This window comes from Carex rostrata, chromosome 26 (assembly GCF_964058835.1).
Source record: "Carex rostrata chromosome 26, lpCarRost1.2, whole genome shotgun sequence".
Lineage (NCBI taxonomy): Eukaryota > Viridiplantae > Streptophyta > Magnoliopsida > Poales > Cyperaceae > Carex > Carex rostrata.
In genome coordinates, this window is record NC_135943.1 from 325598 (window position 1) to 344549 (window position 18952).

General features: G+C 30.9%; 1 protein-coding gene across 1 annotated transcript; it reads left to right on the plus strand.

Annotated features, from left to right (window-relative positions):
• Positions 1-15740: 15740 nt before the first annotated feature.
• WRKY39 (WRKY DNA-binding protein 39) lies at positions 15741-18714 on the plus strand. The gene is made up of 4 exons (XM_078292948.1): positions 15741-15868; positions 16165-17017; positions 17401-17526; positions 18256-18714. The coding sequence occupies exons 2-4, from the start codon at positions 16230-16232 to the stop codon at positions 18398-18400; spliced, it is 1059 nt and encodes a 352-aa protein (XP_078149074.1). The 5' UTR covers positions 15741-15868; positions 16165-16229; the 3' UTR covers positions 18401-18714.
• The last annotated feature ends 238 nt before the right edge of the window (positions 18715-18952 follow it).

Here is an 18952-nt window from a genome sequence, read left to right on the forward strand (position 1 = left end):
AACTAGTTAAGTGCTCGTACCTTGTAACAGAGAAATAATTTAGTCATCAAAGCAGGATAATTATGCAATCAATTGAAAAAAAATACTGAGTGTTTATCAAGGCAAATGAGATTGCCAATTAAAAAAAAAAGGACATTTGATATATAGTATCTCATGCAGTGGAGAAGAATGAGTGACTAAATTTCATAATTCATACAATAAAATATATTTATTTCCAGTCAGTGAAGAAAAAGGTCAAGTTTAATTAGTTCTGTAACATCTTCTATAATTGCTTTGACTTCATATTGATGTAAGTCTCGTTTAGATAATTCATATTTTAAATTGTCATTAATTATACATTTTGATATTTCTCATTTGACTCAGATAGGCACTCTGATAGTGATATCGGACATAGACTCTCATGACAGAGCCAGCTCCCATATGGTTTTAGACGGGATCACTTCTCTTGGTTTAGGAGAGTCTAGATGATAGGAACATCTCTGATGTCATTGATGAGGCAGCTGATTTATTGTCTCCTGATTGGTCTTTAGCTAATACTAGCTCTTCTTCCATTGATGTGATTGCTCTTAGTGATTGATATTAGGGATTTTGATGATTTTAGTGATATTAATTTGGTTATATTTTTTGATATACTACTTTGTTTTGTGGTTGCTGAAACTAGTTGGTGAATGTTGCACTAGTTCAAAATAATTGAATTTTTGTATTATCTATATTGTTTCATAACGAAACAGGTGGAATTCCACTTTTTCAAAAAAGAAGAAAAATATCAAGTTAAAAACCCAGCAACACCAATCAATATTTTCAATGTTGTAATACTAATTTCTGGTTCCCACCAATGTTTCGGTAAATGTAATTAGTGTATCTATTATTCTTTCCATGATAAATTTGACCAATATAAATAAATTGAAGTGGGCATGAAATTATATATAAACTATTATATATACTATGATATATATGAAAAAAAAATGCATTTATACTACCGATTTGGTGAACAAAATCATGACTCACGTAATAGTCACACAAATAAAAGCAATTAGACGGTAATTTTCGTGTTTTGTGTCATGTACTTGTCTTTTTCATTTTTCATTTTTTTTGGATATGCTGATTACATCATTCAATTTGCATGAGAAAAATAAATAAATATGACAGTGTAATAGTGTATCGTCCAATTTGTATATTCATTCTTTTTACCCAATTAACCTCCCAGTACAATTAATGCCGCATGCCATCAGAACATTATTGTTGCATTCATTAATTCCAACTACTGTTTAATTATACAATCAATTAAATTTTATCTCTTTTAGAAAAACAAGAGAGGAGTCCTATTATATTTCAAAAAAATGATTTACAAAAAGTTGGTCATAAGTAATAATTAAGCAAAATGAAAGAAAGAAATATTTAAACTATCAGATTATAAAAAGATTATTAGGAAGTAAACAAGGAAGATATAACAATGTGCTTCAATTGGATTACTGGATTCTAGTTTTAATTTGCTAATTATATATTTATTTTACAAATCTTTTTTATTTAATTAAAAGAAATAATAAGAGGACTCAGAGATGAAAATCCTGCTTTCTTGATGCGGATCGGACAATTTTTTTTTTTTAAACTGTATGATCCAAAGAACATCTGAATTGGACAGTTTTAACCTGATATCAGACTGAATTCTATCTAATGTTCATCAGACTACCTCCAATTTTAGTATTAAGATCTACCCAAGCCTAAGCAAATGAAATGTACACCTATAAACAACTTGAACAAAAAGATTTAGAAATACCATGGTAACAGTACATATTTGCTTTCAAATTATTAATAAGGCAGCAGTGCTATCTAATCTTAAACTTGCACTGATATTATTATTGAAGTGCATATCCAAGAGCTTTATTGTACTACAAATGTAAGATAACTTTATAATAAAATAGAGATTTAGAGTTTGATTGTTCTATAAAAACATTTAATTATGAAACAATCATTTTGTTAACAATTTTAAATTAAAAAGGGATAATACAAATAAATGATTTTCATGAATTTTGAAAGACTAGACAATATACATGCTCTCAATGAGCCGGTTTGAAAGACTATACAGGAATTATTGTAAGACGGGTATTGGATCCAATTCCAACCCAATTGTCTGGTATTATCTTTTATTCATTAGAATTGCACTTTCAGCTTTCAGTAAAGACGGCCCTTTAGATCTCATTCTTAGTTTAAAATTTAAGATCCGGCCCGCTTAGACTTTAATAAAAATTGACATTTTGTTTCGATATGTTACATTGTTTACCAAATCCGGCTCCAAACTCCAAAGTTGAATAACTTTTTACATTAATTTTTCATCTTATTAATTCATATGAAAGAAATCAAAAGTTGCAATAATTTATGTGTATATAGAGAAACTAATATATATTATATCTAATAGTTTTATTTTAACATCTGAGTTTTAAAATTTTAAAATGAAACCAAATATGAGAAGACTTACTCAGCTACTCTACATGCTTTGTCAGTAATTACAGCAGTAAAATATAAGCAAATTAGGGCTCTGTTAAAGCTACATCATATATAAAGCAAAGCAAGCTTCAATAATTTGATTGAGTTTTTGTTCTATAAATTGATATCTGTTATGGAGTTATTTTAGGACTTTTTAAAGTAATTTCAATTATTTTGATGCAAACTGAGTTGTGACTTATTAGAAGCTGGTGCTTGACATGAAGTTTTAAAAATTGATAGTAGAAATTAACCCCGGCAGCTTTTGCATTCGCTCTCGTTTCTGGATTTTCATTTTAGTCAGATCTACATCTACTACGAAATTAGATTACAGGATATTCTGTGATAACATCTATGCAACTTACGTGTATCGAGTTGGAGACAGAGCTTCAGTGCCTCAGTGGGTGAAAAATGCTTGCCTTGCTTTTTGCGTCAAAAGAAGCCCACTGGTCCGCTACAGGAAGAGAGAGAGAGAGAGAGAGAGAGAGAGAGAGATTGAGTGTGGTCTCCACTCTCCACTCACCCCGGTGGGCCCACCATCAACCCTCTCACCCACTCACAGCGCAGCGAGCCATTTCTCTCATCTCTCCTCTCTCCAATTGGATGACCTGTCAATCTTCCGATATAGAATTTTGTGTTAAAGTTATAACTGTAATAATAATAATATAAGCAGTTGCTAATGTTTACATCACATAGAAAACTATAAGGCAGAGGTTGCAGAATTGGTACTTACTTTTCAAGAGCTTCATTTGGTTTTGTTTTTTTCTTACCAACCCTTGAAAAGTTCAGAAATTACACAGATTCGTAGAACAAGGACAAAAATGCAATTTATGATATTTATGGAGGAAGAAACTATGATTTTAAGATTTTAAAAGGTTAAGTATGGAAGTTTTATGCCTTAAAATGATATTATGATATTTATCATTTCGGAGTGAAAACATGTAATTTTGAAATTCTAGAAGAATAAATGTCAGAATTTTTATATTATATGAGGATAGATATGATATTTGTTATTTTAAATAAGGAAATGCATGCATAATTTCAATAGAACAGTATATATGAAATTCTCGGCGTTTATCATTGGACTCATTGTTTAACTTATATTTTCTAGAACTGTCTCATTTTGTCGTTTAGCGCGTGCTCTCTAAATTGAAAAAAAAAAGAAATAAAAATGATGCAAAACATGCGTCTAAAAAGCCCAAATTTTGCAATGGAGACCAACTAGGCTCCAACCATTATTGGATTAGTCAAGACAGCGTGATTATCCAGCGACATTTTCCACAAACAATTAAAATCTTTTGCAACATTTTCTGTGATATCCTGTGTGGCAAGTCTATTAACTGTGTAGAGGTGTTTTGATGGACATCGATCTTATCAAAATCTGTCTGATAAGTGATATCCGGTCTAAGCCGTATATGGTCCGTGTCAAGATTCGTACTAAAATACTGTTAAAATTAATTTAATTTACATCTAAATATGTTAGCAGGGTCAAAATAAATAAATATTGAGATTAAGAGTCTGAATAAGTTAGTATTATGTAATTTTATTTTATGAAGGAGACTAATAATAGTATTATTTTTTGTAAAATTTGAATTTTTAAAGAAGAATAAATAAAAAAAAATCAATTCACAGGGAACTTACCATTTTTTTCAATCTGATGGCTATTGAAAACCCGCTAAAACTCGCTTCACGAACATACCCACAGAAGAAGCATCATATAATCCCATAACCAATTTTTTAGTTTTTCACCAACAGATCACGCTTATAAAGATCGTTGCAATTGCACCATGGTGATGCTTGTGTGAATCAATCCATCTTGGTATATAATAATACTTTTGGGTATAATTTTTTTAAAGTGCAGTATCAAGTTTGTGTGTATTGTAACATCACTGTTTGTAGTATGTACAGAACATTAATTGATCCATGCATGTGAGATTCCTGTTAGTGTAAAACACTGCCGTTTTGTCAGATAATTGATGTGGATTATAAATTAATTCATAATATATACGTGAACCATGTATAATACTGTACTTATTTTTCTTTTAATATTTCCCTTTTTTCACCCTGAAGACAAATTCGGAGCTCTTTATTGAGAATCAGAGGGGGTAAGAATAAAATAAATATTTATTTTATAATTTTATTTCATGAGGGGACAAAATTATTTTACTTTTTAGGAAGAATATTGTACTGTGCATAGTGATAGTGGCCTGTGCTATGGACTTGTATTCTCATTTTGAAAGTCTTAACAGTCTGTACTTTGGACGTATATTCATTTAATCTGGAAATTATGGACCATTCAAAAAAAAAAAATCTACCTATCTAAAGAGCTAGTAAAAAAATATTCTAAAAAATATAAATTTTAGTCGGCAAGTATATATTCATATAAATATCATGTTGAACGGTTTGAATTGACCGTTAGGACTTTAAAAATAAAAAAATATAAATTCATAGTACTGTAGCATTACGATATCAAATACGGTATATATCATTCTTTAGATCAAGACGCGCGATGTACTAATAAAAAAATAATTTAAGAAATACACTTTTTATCCATGACAAAACATGTAAAAGTAAGATATACTAAAAAATAAAAAATAAAAGGTTAACTCCCTTTACTTCTAACTTAAAAAAAAAAAAATGAACATTGATGGTGGTGGCCTGGTGGGGAAAACATCTTTTGAAAATTTTGATCTCATGAGTCATGCCTATAAATTTTATTTTTAGATAAAAAGACAAGCACATATAGTGGATATGTACCAATTTTTTTTATTGCACAAAGTGACAAAAATTGATTGGTTTGTACTATGTAACAAAGTTAACTTTTTATCCATGATTCAAGTCCAAAAAGGACGGTCACAGATTCTTTTCCAAGCCATGTTGCAAATTAACTAATTAATATATAATCAAATAATTAGTCATGATTTAAGTACATGTTCTCTATAGATATTCCAAAGCCAAGTTAATTATGCTAAAATAATATGCTAGCATTGCAGTCTAATTCTTCTTCACAAATGTACAATTTATTTATTGTTGAAAGGTAAAAGGAAAAGATTTGGGGAAGCACAAAAGACTGAGCTACTCATAATTGCAAAGGAAAAAGAGCAATGTATAATTGTAGATTAAAGGAATTAAAGAAAAGACCGAACCAATGCTTTACCCAACAATTACTATTTTAAGTGGAGAATCTCGTATGAACTCTTTCTTCCATCCGACTTGGCACTTCTTAAAAGATGCATTATAAAATACGAAAAAAAATATATTATATGGGTTTTGAGTAGATCAAGGAATGATATTCTCGCTCCACTTTCTTGGAATACTTATCATTAATTGTTTTTTATATTTAAAAAATAAATTGAGCCAGCATCCTCCGAATAGTGTTACTGCTACAGTTATAATCTGTAGTCATATATAATAAATTAATAATTGAGTAGGATTCAAATGTCTTGTATTTTTCATATTTTATCGTATCTCGCATTTTATATTTCTATTTTCAAAATCCAAAGAGCTAATCCGAACAATTCAACATGTTCTTTATATTAAAATGTACTTCGAGATCGAATTATATTTTTTTTTTTAAGTTTTAACTGTATTTTTAGATCGGTACAAAATTGTTGTTTCAGAATTAAAAAAAATACTAATTTTCTACATATATAAAAGAATAGTAAATAAAAAATTTGGTCTCCAATCATATTTTTAATATGAATACCGTATTGAGTGGTTCAGATCAACTTTTTAGACTATAATAATAGAAATATAAGATGTGAGGTGTGATGAGACATGAAATATATGAGGCATCGAAACCCTCCTCATTATAATAAGGTTTATGATTTAGTATCATTCATTTTTTTCATTATAAAAACCATATTATCCTTGAATTATACACGTATCAGTAATTCAGTATTACTAAACTTTTACTTTGTTTAATGAACTTTAACATCTGAATTTGTTAATATGGTAGTCACAAGTGACCATAAAATTATTGCTCCATGCTTTAATTAATTTAGCAAAAAAGTTGACAAAAATGATGCTCCTAACAACCTAGCCTAACCAGTGTTTAATTAATATGGCTCTCATTAACGACTCCACAAAATGCAATAATTAGGAATAATCTTTGGACCACATGGTAAATGTTCATCGATAAATTATCCTAACAAAATCATGCTTCCCACAAATTATTAACAATTGTATATTATGCAGTCGCAGATATGTGATTTGTAGGGGTGGAACTAGAAAATTGAGACAGAAAATGCTGAAAATTTTAATATAATATATATTTTTTTTATAAAAAACTAAAAAAATATTAAAGCATACCTAAAAAATATATAAATCTGAATATATAAAATTTTAAAAGGACGTAACCTTTTTTTTTTCTTTTTTCTTCTCTCTCACTAGGGATGTTCATTGGGTTCAATTTAGTCGGTTTTGAACTGAACCGAATTACTTTGGATTAAACAGTTCGGTTTTTTCGGTTTAGTGGTTCGGACGTTCGGTTCAGTTTATTTTTAAAACTGAATTATAACTTCGGTTCGGTTTGATTTGAAAATTTTCAAAACCGAAATAATCAAACCGACCAGACTTTTATATATTATGAATTTGGTTCGGACTATCCCGGTTTATTTCTTAATCAATTGCTTTAAATACAATGATTTTGTCACACCCCGTAGCCAACCTGTACAAAAATGCGACAGGGTCCCTGCCGTAAACATACAGTTTCCCGTATGCCTACAAGGCAATTACGATTCATTTACTCAATTCCCATAAATCCCAAATATATAACCCCATTCAACAAGCAATTAAACAATTCAACACAATTCTGAGAAAACAAATATAAACATAACTCCTGATTCAGTTCAAAAGACATCAATATACATCACATCGTACAAAAACTACGTATATGCACATATACGTAGATAACATATCACAACCACAAAAACCAAAATCTAACAGGTATCATAGAAACTCTGGTAGAAGGACAAATACCGAGGCCTAAGACTGTCGTGCCTCACCGCTCCCTGCTACATCAGAACCTGAAAAGGATAACCCAACGGGTGTGAGAATAAAATCTCAGTGCGATAATTTGCCACATACGAACCCCTGGACTTGCAATCAAACTTTATTTTCAAAAAGAAATTATCAACAACGCATTGTACATGTATAACATTATATAAACATGAATGCATACCTGACAGCAGATAATCGAATGAATTACAACACAAGAGTATTAAATCGAATTTCAAATCAACAACAGTTGGGCTTAATTATTTCAATAAGTCTGGTAGCACTTACCGATGTACCACCCAGCTGTACCGCAAACCCGTCGACAACGGTAGGGTTCCAGACACCTACCGAAGGCCACCCTACTGAACAGTATATGACACCCATCGGTAGTGCTTGGCTTAACCATTTCCTAAATTTTTAGTTACAGATCATATTCAGAAAATTCATTAAGAATCATAATCTCAACCGAACATTCAAACGCATATCTTATCAAATTATGCATACGACATCTCACACTAGTCACTCATATTACTACCATTCACAACTAGTTTCATACTGCTCCTGCCCCAACCGGTCTGGGGACTTACACGAGCCTCAGAGACTAAAGCTTTAGAATCCTCCCAAAACCCGTGCACCAGGTTTTGCAAATTGGTCACACTTTGGTGATCCATAACATACCATTTCATCTCATTTCCAATTCCAGTGACTTTTCATCTACAATCAGATCATAATAGATCGACACAAATGTATTCAATACCAATATGCAAGTCAATCAACTTACCAAAATTCGAGTTCGATAATATTAGGGCATGAAATGCAAATGCACAATTCATATAATGCAATCAACAAGAATATTCAACATGTCAATAGAATTACAATTTAATTCTGAAAATAAAACATCAGACAAGTCCAGAAATCCCGCACCTGAGTACGCTGTTCTTAAGTAAACCTTACGTCTTAAACTCCTCGAGGTTCCGTACGCTGTTGCCTTATCGATTCTATTTAGAATATATACCATTAGGGTTTAATTAGCTTATAATTGCTATATAATTGACATTATATAATTACGATTCGATACCCCTTCGATTAGGTTTAAAAATACTCAATTATTACAAATCTGCACAGTAATTGCGGCCCGTAATGGTGTTGTTGCGGCCCGCAGCCATCACAGCTAAAGAATTGGTTAAGTACCAGATCATGTTGCGGCCCGCAGGGCTTTCTATTGCGGCCCGCAATTCACATGCAGAATTCAATTGTTTAGTTAGAACTTGTTTCGATCGATGCTCGGTTACGACTTATGGTTGCTATGCTTTGGTGCAGTTTAAAGTGTATATCTACTTGGTTCATTCAAGTTTTCGACACCATACAACCATTCAAGTTAATATCAAATTCTAATTTCATAACTCAAAGTTCGAAGGTTCGACACATATTCGGTAATTAGTTTTAAATAGCAATTCGGGTTTCAATCGAAAGAACTTAAATATTTGCATAACTTTTATACTTTCAACCCTTATAATATTTCCAAAATATAAACCCTAGTTTCAAAAACCTTAAACCCAAATTCATAAATTCAACTCAATTGTTCAAGGAATGAGGTTAATTACATGAAATCTCGAATCAAAACTCAAATACGAACTTTAAACGAAAGAATTGCAATTTAACTCGAAATCTAGGGTTCCAAATAGAATTTGAGAACTAGAGATTTATACCAAATTAATTGCTTTATTGCGTAGAGGGCTTCGTTCTGATCTCGAATCTACGGACGGCTCGATCGATCACGCGATTTTCCTTCTCTCCCTTTCTCTCTTCCTTTCCCTTGCGTCTCACCCGCTCCCCTCTCTTTCTTTTCTGTTTCTCACGGTACACAATGGTACCGAATGGTACCATGAGGGAGGTTATGACAAGGTTTTGGGTATTTTGCATATTAGCCCCTCTAAGTTTCTATTATTACAAAAGGTGTTTATCTTGCACATAAAACCTTCTATTCATTTTTAATACCTCTTAGACCTTCCAATTTGATTATTAACATATATATATATTCACTCAATTATATATATATATAAAATTATAAAAACTTATATATATATATATATATATATATATATATATTTATATATGTATGTTTTATTTATAGAAATTTCTTTATGTAGTTTTAAATGCAAAAATTTATAATTATACCATTATATATATATATATTTTTTTTTTATAATATTTCTTATAGTGTTACAGATTTATTTATTAATATTCCAGTTTATTTCTTAATATACTTCGGTTTATTATAAATAAATTGCTTTAAATAAAAAAAAATAATATATGTTGATTCGATCCAAACAAATCGATTCCTTTCGTTTGTTGCAATGCTAAATCGGTTCAGTTCAATTCTATTTTGGAAACCTAACTGATAAACACTCCGAAACAGAACCAAACAAATGAACACGTCTATCTCTCACTACCATTCCGAAACAAAACCGAACCAATAAAAACGCCTATGTGATTTCTTCATAGATAATTAAATGCGTATGTGATTTGTTCAAATGATCAGGATGAATGGTAGTGAGGTCATTTGAAGAAATCACATACGCATTTAATTATCTATGAAAAATCTGCTGTATTTAAGTTGCTGTACCAAATATAGGCCCACCTATTTTTCAAACTTGCATAGATCAAGTAACTAATAGTAGCCGTACAATCATAATTCTAATAAATAATTAGCAATAAATTTTATCGGAAGTCATCGGTCAACCAAATTGATGTATCAAAATAAATAGTATTGCGTAGAATGCTTGATTGATACTTTTATTAATTAGGACTACAGGTGGCAATCTACGGTCCGTGTCGTATCTGATTTTATCGGATTTTAAGACGTACAGTTAAAAAAAAATACATTTTTTTTATATTTTTCCTATTAAAATTATTTCAAGTTCGAATTTATTTGAATTTTAGGTCATCAAGCTATAATTCGTTTTGACAAGTTGGTTTGAGTCTAGATCAAAGCGAGAAATTTCAAAACAGTTGATTGAAGTCAATGTTATAGCCATTAATTTTTGTTACGGAAAATATTACACTTCATTTTTTAATTTAATATTAAATATATTTTTATTAAAACTTATTAGCTGTTATAATCATTCGATTGTGATGAATTTTGTTTTTATACATATGGTTACCGCAAATTACATTTGAAAAACATAAATTGCCATACGGAGAAAGTTAAAATGCCTTTTATTTTTCATGTCTTGTCGTGTTTTATATATTTTAATTATGTTTACAAAATTTAATTATAAAACGTGCTTAGACATCAAATTTTTAATTTTCAATTTTTTTACTGTTGTTTTAGATAGGTACAAAATTATTATTTTTGTATGATTGAAAAAATAGTAATTTTGTATCTATTTATAAAAATATTAAATTGTTTATAAAGTAAAACACATTTTAATACGAAGATTATGTTGATTGGTTCGGACCAACTACTTAAACTTTGAAAATAAAAATACATAATATAAGATACTATAAAATATAAAAGACACAAGACATTTTTAACATTTATTGTTTAAACGTTTACAAAACTCTAATATATAAAAATATGTAAATTTATACAATAGCAAGCTATTAAGGACATGCTTCAGAAGAGGAGAGAGGACAGGAGAGAGAGAGTTATCGGATTGTCCGAATGGTATGTACTTGTTCTACAAATTAAAATTTTAGAGGAGGTCAAGAAAAGAAAAAAAAAATCAAGACACAAATTAAATAAAATTATTCTCTAAAGCCTACCATTCAATTTGAATTTGAAGAGTAGCTCCCTCTCTTGTTTCTTTCATTTCCTCTTCTCTTCTATTTAAATTTTGACAACAGTTCCAGTTTGAGAGAGCACATGAATTATGTTATATAATTAAAATAACGCTAAGCGCTATGCATCACAAAAGTCAGCGGTGCTTGTATTTTTTTTTTTTAATTTTTATAGAACCAATTCAAGTAAATTGGCAAAATCACGGATTACGAAGATCATCTGACATTTTTAACTTTTTTTATATGGAAAATTTGAAAACAAATGACAAAACTCACGGATCAGACGATCAGATCAGTACATATTTTTTAAAACAAAATAGGACTTTATCACAGTAATAGTCTTTATATCTACGCAGAGGTTGCTGTCGCAGGGTCCCATACCCTTTTCACTCAAATATTAAGATTCCAATCCGCATCCGTAGATGACAGTTTATAGGAACACATATGTAATGTTATATTGTTCCACAGATAATCTGTGGTCTGTCAAACCTGAGAAGGAATAGTACCAATTACGAGGCGAGCGACCGACAACGGTCTCGTCCGAATCAACGAATGCCTTGTCAGAATGGGGCCCACCACCTTCTTTCACAGAGCTCTGGCACCGAGCGAAGGCTGCTGCGGTCAACAAACCCGGCCAAAAACTGGTACGTGTCCTTCTAATTCTTCTTTTGACCGCCACGTGTCGTATTCTATGCCGTAACGGCCAATGGAATGGCAGTGCGTATCCTCTGTGATATCTCATATTTTGCGTGACCGGCGTGTCCGATGCCTATTCGGGGTAGCTCAGGGAGCCAGTACTGTTAGAACTCGTGATTCGTGCAGAACGTACTTTAATGGTTGTGATTTCCCAAAAAGTCACGCAAAATATGAGGTATCTCAGAGGATGCTTATTCCTGGAATGGGAAGTTTCCTTCAGTGGACCCGGTCCAGCTGACAAGTGAGTTTTAGTTCACTCTGACATAGCACAACTGACAACTCTGCGAAAGTTAAGCGAGGTATTTTGCCGTTATACCCTCATAAGCATGATATATCTTTTTAAAATATTATTATTACAACGAAATAACTGAGTTATATATAATATGTAATCTTTTAAAAGACTTAATTGAACTTACTGTTAAAACGTTAATTATTTTATAGATCTCCTTAAATAAAGCCTTTTAATGACATATTACAGTTTAACAACATTTAAATAACATCATGTTGTGAATTGCTTAATTGTTTTTTCATGCTAGTAAAAATTATTATTTATTACTAGCCAAGCGCCTCGTATTTTATATTATGTTTTGAGATCCTAAAATATTTTATAGGGCTTTGTGAGATTCATTTTATAAGTCGGTATAGAAACCTTATTTATGTTTTATGCTAGAGACATGGGGGCGGAATTTAGAGGGATGGCTATACAAAGTACTTTAAAAATGTAAAATACGGTATTAATGAATTAATTTTATATAAAATTCACAACGAAATTCGTGTAATTAATGATTTTGTTATAAAAACATTGAATCCATAAAAGTTCAGCAACATTAATAAAATAAAAATCAACAAAAACAAAATTAAGAAGATGTCATGATTGTACATTTATGAAATATTTTGACTTTAATTTTTACACAAAATTATGTACCCTTGTATCAGATTTTCTTAAATTTTATATGTCGAGCTTATAATTTTTTATATTTCTTCTTTATAATTGTTCAAATAATTTAGAAATAAAAAACTTTCAAGTACGTATTGTCTTCGCTCTAAAAATGTTTTCCAGTTTTTATTTAGGATTATGGCTTTTATTTTTCATTATGCCTTCGCTCTGTAAGCCATCAACAGTAATATTATAAAATATAAATAACAAAATGAATCTGTCAAATATGATCTGTGTTACTTTTCTACACACATATAAAACCATTATTACATTTTGATTTTATTTTGATAAGATCTACAAATTAAAAGATTAGCGTGTGAAAATTGTTCATATCATTATATTTTTATAAGCACCCGATGACAATAACAATAAATTTTAATATCGTTATATGTGCACAGAAAGTGATAGATTATATCTCATTATACTTATTTTTGTGTTTACTAAAAATAAAAATATAATGGAAAAAAAACATAATGACACATTTCAATCCATCTCTTGTATTAATTATTATTATTAGTTTTCAGCTCCGGTAATTGCACATTACTGCAGGTTCCATTGATTCTGTAGAATTCTTGGATCTTCTGCGGCGATGTGGGTCAGCACAGAGGTCCTGCGGGTTACGATTGATTGGAAATTGTAGTGTTTTTTTTTTTTTTTTTTTTTTCAGGGTTCATTCAAGTCACTGAATTTGTTTATATTGTAGAGCTGCAGCCTGCAGGGAACATCGTTCAATATTATATATAATAAAGATGTGTGCATCAACAATTTTTTTTATTATTATTCACAGAATACATCTACATGATCCTCAAAGTTATCATGCAATAAAAGTACATATTGTAAAATTAAATTATTGATGCTGCTTGAGTTGGATAATGTGTAATATAGATAGACATTATAAATTAGATAGACATTATAAATTAGAGTGAGTCTATGGTACTATGCATATTACGATTTGGCACCGTGCTACGGCTCTATATTCGAGTTTTCAAATCTTAACGGTCGATCCGAACCGTTCATATTGTTCTCCATATTAATATGTGTTTGGAGACCAAATTTTACATTTTTTTTAAAAAATTTACTATTTTTTTAGATATTTAGAAAATCACTTGATCTGAAAATTCTGGACCATCCAAAAACAGTGATTTTCAATAAATTAAAAAAATAGTAAAAAAAATTTAAAAAAATGTAAAATTTTGTCTCCAAACACATATTAATATGGAGAACAAGATGAACGGTTCGAATCGACCGTTAGGATTTGAAAACTCAAATATAGAGTCGTGGCACAGTGCCAAATCGTAATATGCATAGTACCATAGACTCACTCTTATAAATTATATCAATTTTGCATTCAAATTTTCAGCCTTTGATATTGTAAATCTGGATGTAAATGCATCATGCATGCTTTTGTTTCATTAAAAAAGGAGCTTTTAATTTCTAAAGCATTTAAATGTACTCTTTAGGTCATTATATTTTCTTCTAATATAGGAATTTTATTTCTAAAATTATCATTTTTCTTCTCTTCATGACAATGTGTTCGCACTTTAAAAAAATTGTCAAAAAGATAATCAGAGCAAAGTACATATGACAAATGAAAATTTCGAATAAATAATAGGATTTACATGAGTAGAACTAAGGTTTTCTTAAGCTTAACAAACTTTGTAGCGAGTTTAACTTCAAAACCTATCAAATTAATATTGAATGATATATTCAAATCGTTGAAATTGATTTATTTCACGAGTGATGTGTTTTTATATATACAATTTATAATTTTTAAAAATTAATTTAGTATAAAATTAAGCAGTAAAAAAAATTATAAGTTAATTTAATATATTTATTTTATTTTTTATCACTTAATTTTATACTATATAATTTTTTTTAATAAATTTTACATGAAATATGTTATTTACGACGTAGATCGGGTTTTAATGATTTAAAGTCATCGTTAAAAACAAATTCCATGGATTTTCAAAATTAATCTCATAATATATATATATATATATATATATATTGGATGAGTTTAAGACCACTCAATTGTACTCGTTGTTCATATCATTTTCATTGTCTTCTGGAAAACAAAATATTTTACCTCGGTGATTGAATAATATGAGCAAAATTGAAATCGGAAAACGACACAGAGCTTCATAGAAAGGCAAAGCTTTGTGCACTTTCGTTGGAGTATGTACGAAATCCTACTTTTGCACTCTTGTGCGGTCCCCACACAAATTCTAACGACAAAAGATCACAACCGTTCATTTTAACTGAAAATCAAACGGCTGCGATAACATGGAGACCGTCACCACTCACCAGTGCTTTTTTTCAGATTTTTTTTAATTTAAGAAATATATAATTTCAATTTAAAATTGGAAAATTATTAAACGAATTTTATAATTTCGGAAGCTTAGGAATATAAATTTCAATTCTAACAATAAAATTTATAGCATATATAAGAAAACAAAATAAACTTTATCGTTTGGTTGTCCGATCGACCGATCCTAATAAGAGCCGAAATTTTAATTTTCGGCCAAAACTTGTGTTTAAAAAATAATTATAAAGAAAGGACCAAAATTTAAAGCAACAATTTAAAGTGTCAGAATTTCAAATTACAGTCCTTCACAGACTACACTTTCAAATCAAATGACGATCTTTAAAATGCCGAAGTTTTGAATAATGACACTTCATTTTTTTAAAAATTTTTATCCAAAATTTCGAATTTTCTTTAATATTGTTAAATAAATTTATTTTAGGAATTTATGTCTTAACGGTTTTCAAATAGCGACCGTTTTGTTTATTTAATTCGATTCGCTTCCCTCGGCTCTAAATCTCGAATATATATTATTTTAGTCCTGAGCGTTGCTTTTTCAAAGGAGAGAGAATATAATAATCAGAAATCCATGGAAATTTTTGCTTGTGCGCTCAGTCTTCCTCTTCACACCTTCTTCTTCTCTACTTGTACTCTCTCTCCACACAACCAAGGTTAGTTCTCCTTCTTTCGTACACTCTCCTCTCCTCTGTTTTGTCTTATTCTCTTCCTTTCATTTAACCTTGGTTTTCTCGAAAACTTTTGCTTTCCCTTTCTCACTTTTGTAAAAACCATCTCATCCAAAACTTGTTTTTGGGCTCTGCTTAGTTTGATGCCATCATCGAAATTCAATCTCGGATTCTCTTTTGCTTTTGGGTTCTTATATTTTATGCACCTCTTTCAGTATCCATCTTCCTTTAATTGACTCATGTGTTAAATTCTCTTGGTGATTTTTTTTGTATTCCATCAGATGCTCTCGTTTGTGAGAACTCGGGAGGTTTAATTTAAACCGGTTGAAGCTTTGATTTCTCTAAAATGGAGGAGATTGAAACGGCGAATAGAGAAGCTATAGAGAGGTGCAACAGAGTTCTGAGCTTATTATCTAAATCTAAAGAGGAACAGATCGATCAGAGAAACTTAGTTTCAGAAACAGGAGATGCGATCTCTAGATTCAAAAAGGTGGTTTCATTGCTAAACAACGGAACCAAAGGCCATGCAAGAGGTCGAATTTTGAAAAAGACCCAAAACCCAAAGCTTCTCTCTGATCATAGAGGCTTCTTAGATTACCCCTTAATTTCTAACCTGGGTTTAAACCCACAGCAAAACCAAACCCAGAACCATGCTTCGTCTTCTTCATCTAGCCTCCTACAGCTTCTCCCAAAGAGCAACACCACAGATGAAAAACCGGCTCTGCAACTGGTACCGCATGGTGTACCAGTCAAACCAAACCAGTACCAGTTTCTCCAGCAGCAGAGCAACAGAGCGTACCACCTCCAGCAAATCAAGTTCCAGCAAGAGATGTTCAAGAGAAACAACAGCAGCAGTAATTTTAGTGGAATAAATCTCAAGTTTGACAGCCCGAGCTGTACAACTGGTACGGGCGGTGGTGGTGCAATGTCTTCGGCTCGGTCGTTTCTTTCTTCACTGAGCATGGAAGGGAGTGTGGCTAGTTTAGATGGGAGAGCCTTTCATCTGATAGGTGGGCCCACTGTCAGTGACCCTGGTCATTCTCATGCACCAATTAAGAGACGTTGTTCCGGTAAAGGGGAGGATGGGAGCGGTAAATGTTCAACTACCGGCCGGTGCCATTGTTCGAAGAGAAGGTATGGTAATAATAATTTCTACAAGGTCAAATCTGTAAATGAAGCTATGAGGCCTGGCATTGTTTGTATAAAAACATAACATTATCCTTTTGGTTGACTAGTGTTTACATTGGGGTTTTTAAAATAATAAGGTTACTGTGTCTTTTCTGATTTGGATGGAATATTACAAAAAACTAATAGTTTAATAGATGAATGAATAATTTTACATATATGCATATTCCAGTACCTAGGTTACCTTACCTTACCTTACCATACCAGTACCAGTACCAGTACCAGTTCAATAGCTATACATGTTTTTATGTTGCAACTGTTATTGCTTGTCATCTTTGAATTAAGATACCAAACAAAACCAACTAAATAAATTAGTTTTCTATTTTTATTAGGAAATTGAGGATCAAGAGGTCAATCAAGGTACCAGCAATAAGCAACAAAATTGCTGATATACCCCCTGACGAGTACTCCTGGAGAAAATATGGTCAAAAACCAATCAAGGGTTCACCACATCCTAGGTATGTAACAAAATAAATAAATAAATAAATAAATAAAATAATTTTTGGCAGGAGATTTTTATGTTGTCTGGTAAATGTTGTATACATGTAGCTAGTAGTTTATTGGTGGCTCATTAATCCAGCATTCAATAACTAGAGGTTAAAAGACAAGGTATTCAATTGCCCCTTTTATCAGGTTGGCTGCTAGTGTGTGCTTCTCTTTAGGAGTCAATATTTATTTTGGCCATGTACGGCTCTGAGTAAAAATAATTACTGAGTTTGGAATAACAGCACCCCTTATTCCAGTAACTGTGAAAGTAATTAATGCTCAATAACAACCTCTATTTATTGTATTTTTGCTACCATGTATAATTTTTCATGCTCCAACCAACTCTCTGACCTTCATTTTGGTTCAACTGATAGTAATTGATTACAATTGTGTACTGCCAGATATGATTTTCTCTGTTTTTATTTATTTTGAACTTCAATGCAAAGTACATTTCTTAATCATTTGTTTATTATTCCTTAAAGTAGCTTTTCTTGAACAAGATTCCTATTAAGTCTACAAGTACATTCTAATACTAGCATGATATCATGTACTACAAGAGAATCATGTTGCCCTTATAATATATACCATGTACCATTAAAAGATAAAAAGCTCTTTCCAAGAATATCTAATTTATTGTCCAAGTTTGTTCTGATCATAGTTGTACATATATATTCTTCTAATTAATATTTTGAACTATGCAGAGGATATTACAAGTGTAGCAGCATGAGGGGATGCCCGGCAAGGAAGCATGTCGAGCGATGCGTAGACGATCCCTCTATGCTTATAGTTACATATGAAGGGGAACATAACCATGCTAAAATACTAAACCAACCAACTCATGGATAGAGATTAAAAATCTCTATCATATAAAATGGTGACTTATTAGCCTCTTCAAATTTGCAATGATCAATGACGCAAATGCAATACTTTTTTGGAGATTTTTGTTTTGTTTTTTTCTTGTTCCAAAAGGAAATTGAAGTGGGGGAAGGAAAAGTGAGTATTTTAAAGAAAGAAAAAAGAGGGGGAGATAAAAAAGGTAGAAGAGTGCACATTATTATTTAATGCTTGCTTAGTTTTAGTTGCTACTTCACTGTCTTTGACTACTTTCCTTTTTTTTTTTTTTTTTTTTATTAATTAATCCTCATAATGGTTCAGTTGTACGATCAGGTTCATTGATCTGTGTCAATCACTAATATACTCCATTAGCACTTATCCGAAATGCCGTCAACTATTAAATTGATATGACATATTATATTGATGATTATAATAGATTTAGGTAACACTGTTGACAAATGACAAGTGATAAATAATTATTCAAAAAATAAAAGTATAGATGTGTTAGTACTTAGTAGTAGTTTATATGGTGAGCTAACTTTGATGTAATGAGTGAGGCTATGG

What these genes read in the sequence shown, in the direction of transcription:
- WRKY39 (XM_078292948.1), top strand. Translation starts at nt 16,230, where the DNA reads ATGGAGGAGATTGAAACGGCGAATAGAGAAGCTATAGAGAGGTGCAAC. An exon ending in TGCCATTGTTCGAAGAGAAG is followed by an intron (nt 17,018 to 17,400) that starts GTATGGTAATAA and finishes TATTTTTATTAG; the next exon opens with GAAATTGAGGATCAAGAGGT. An exon ending in AAGGGTTCACCACATCCTAG is followed by an intron (nt 17,527 to 18,255) that starts GTATGTAACAAA and finishes TGAACTATGCAG; the next exon opens with AGGATATTACAAGTGTAGCA.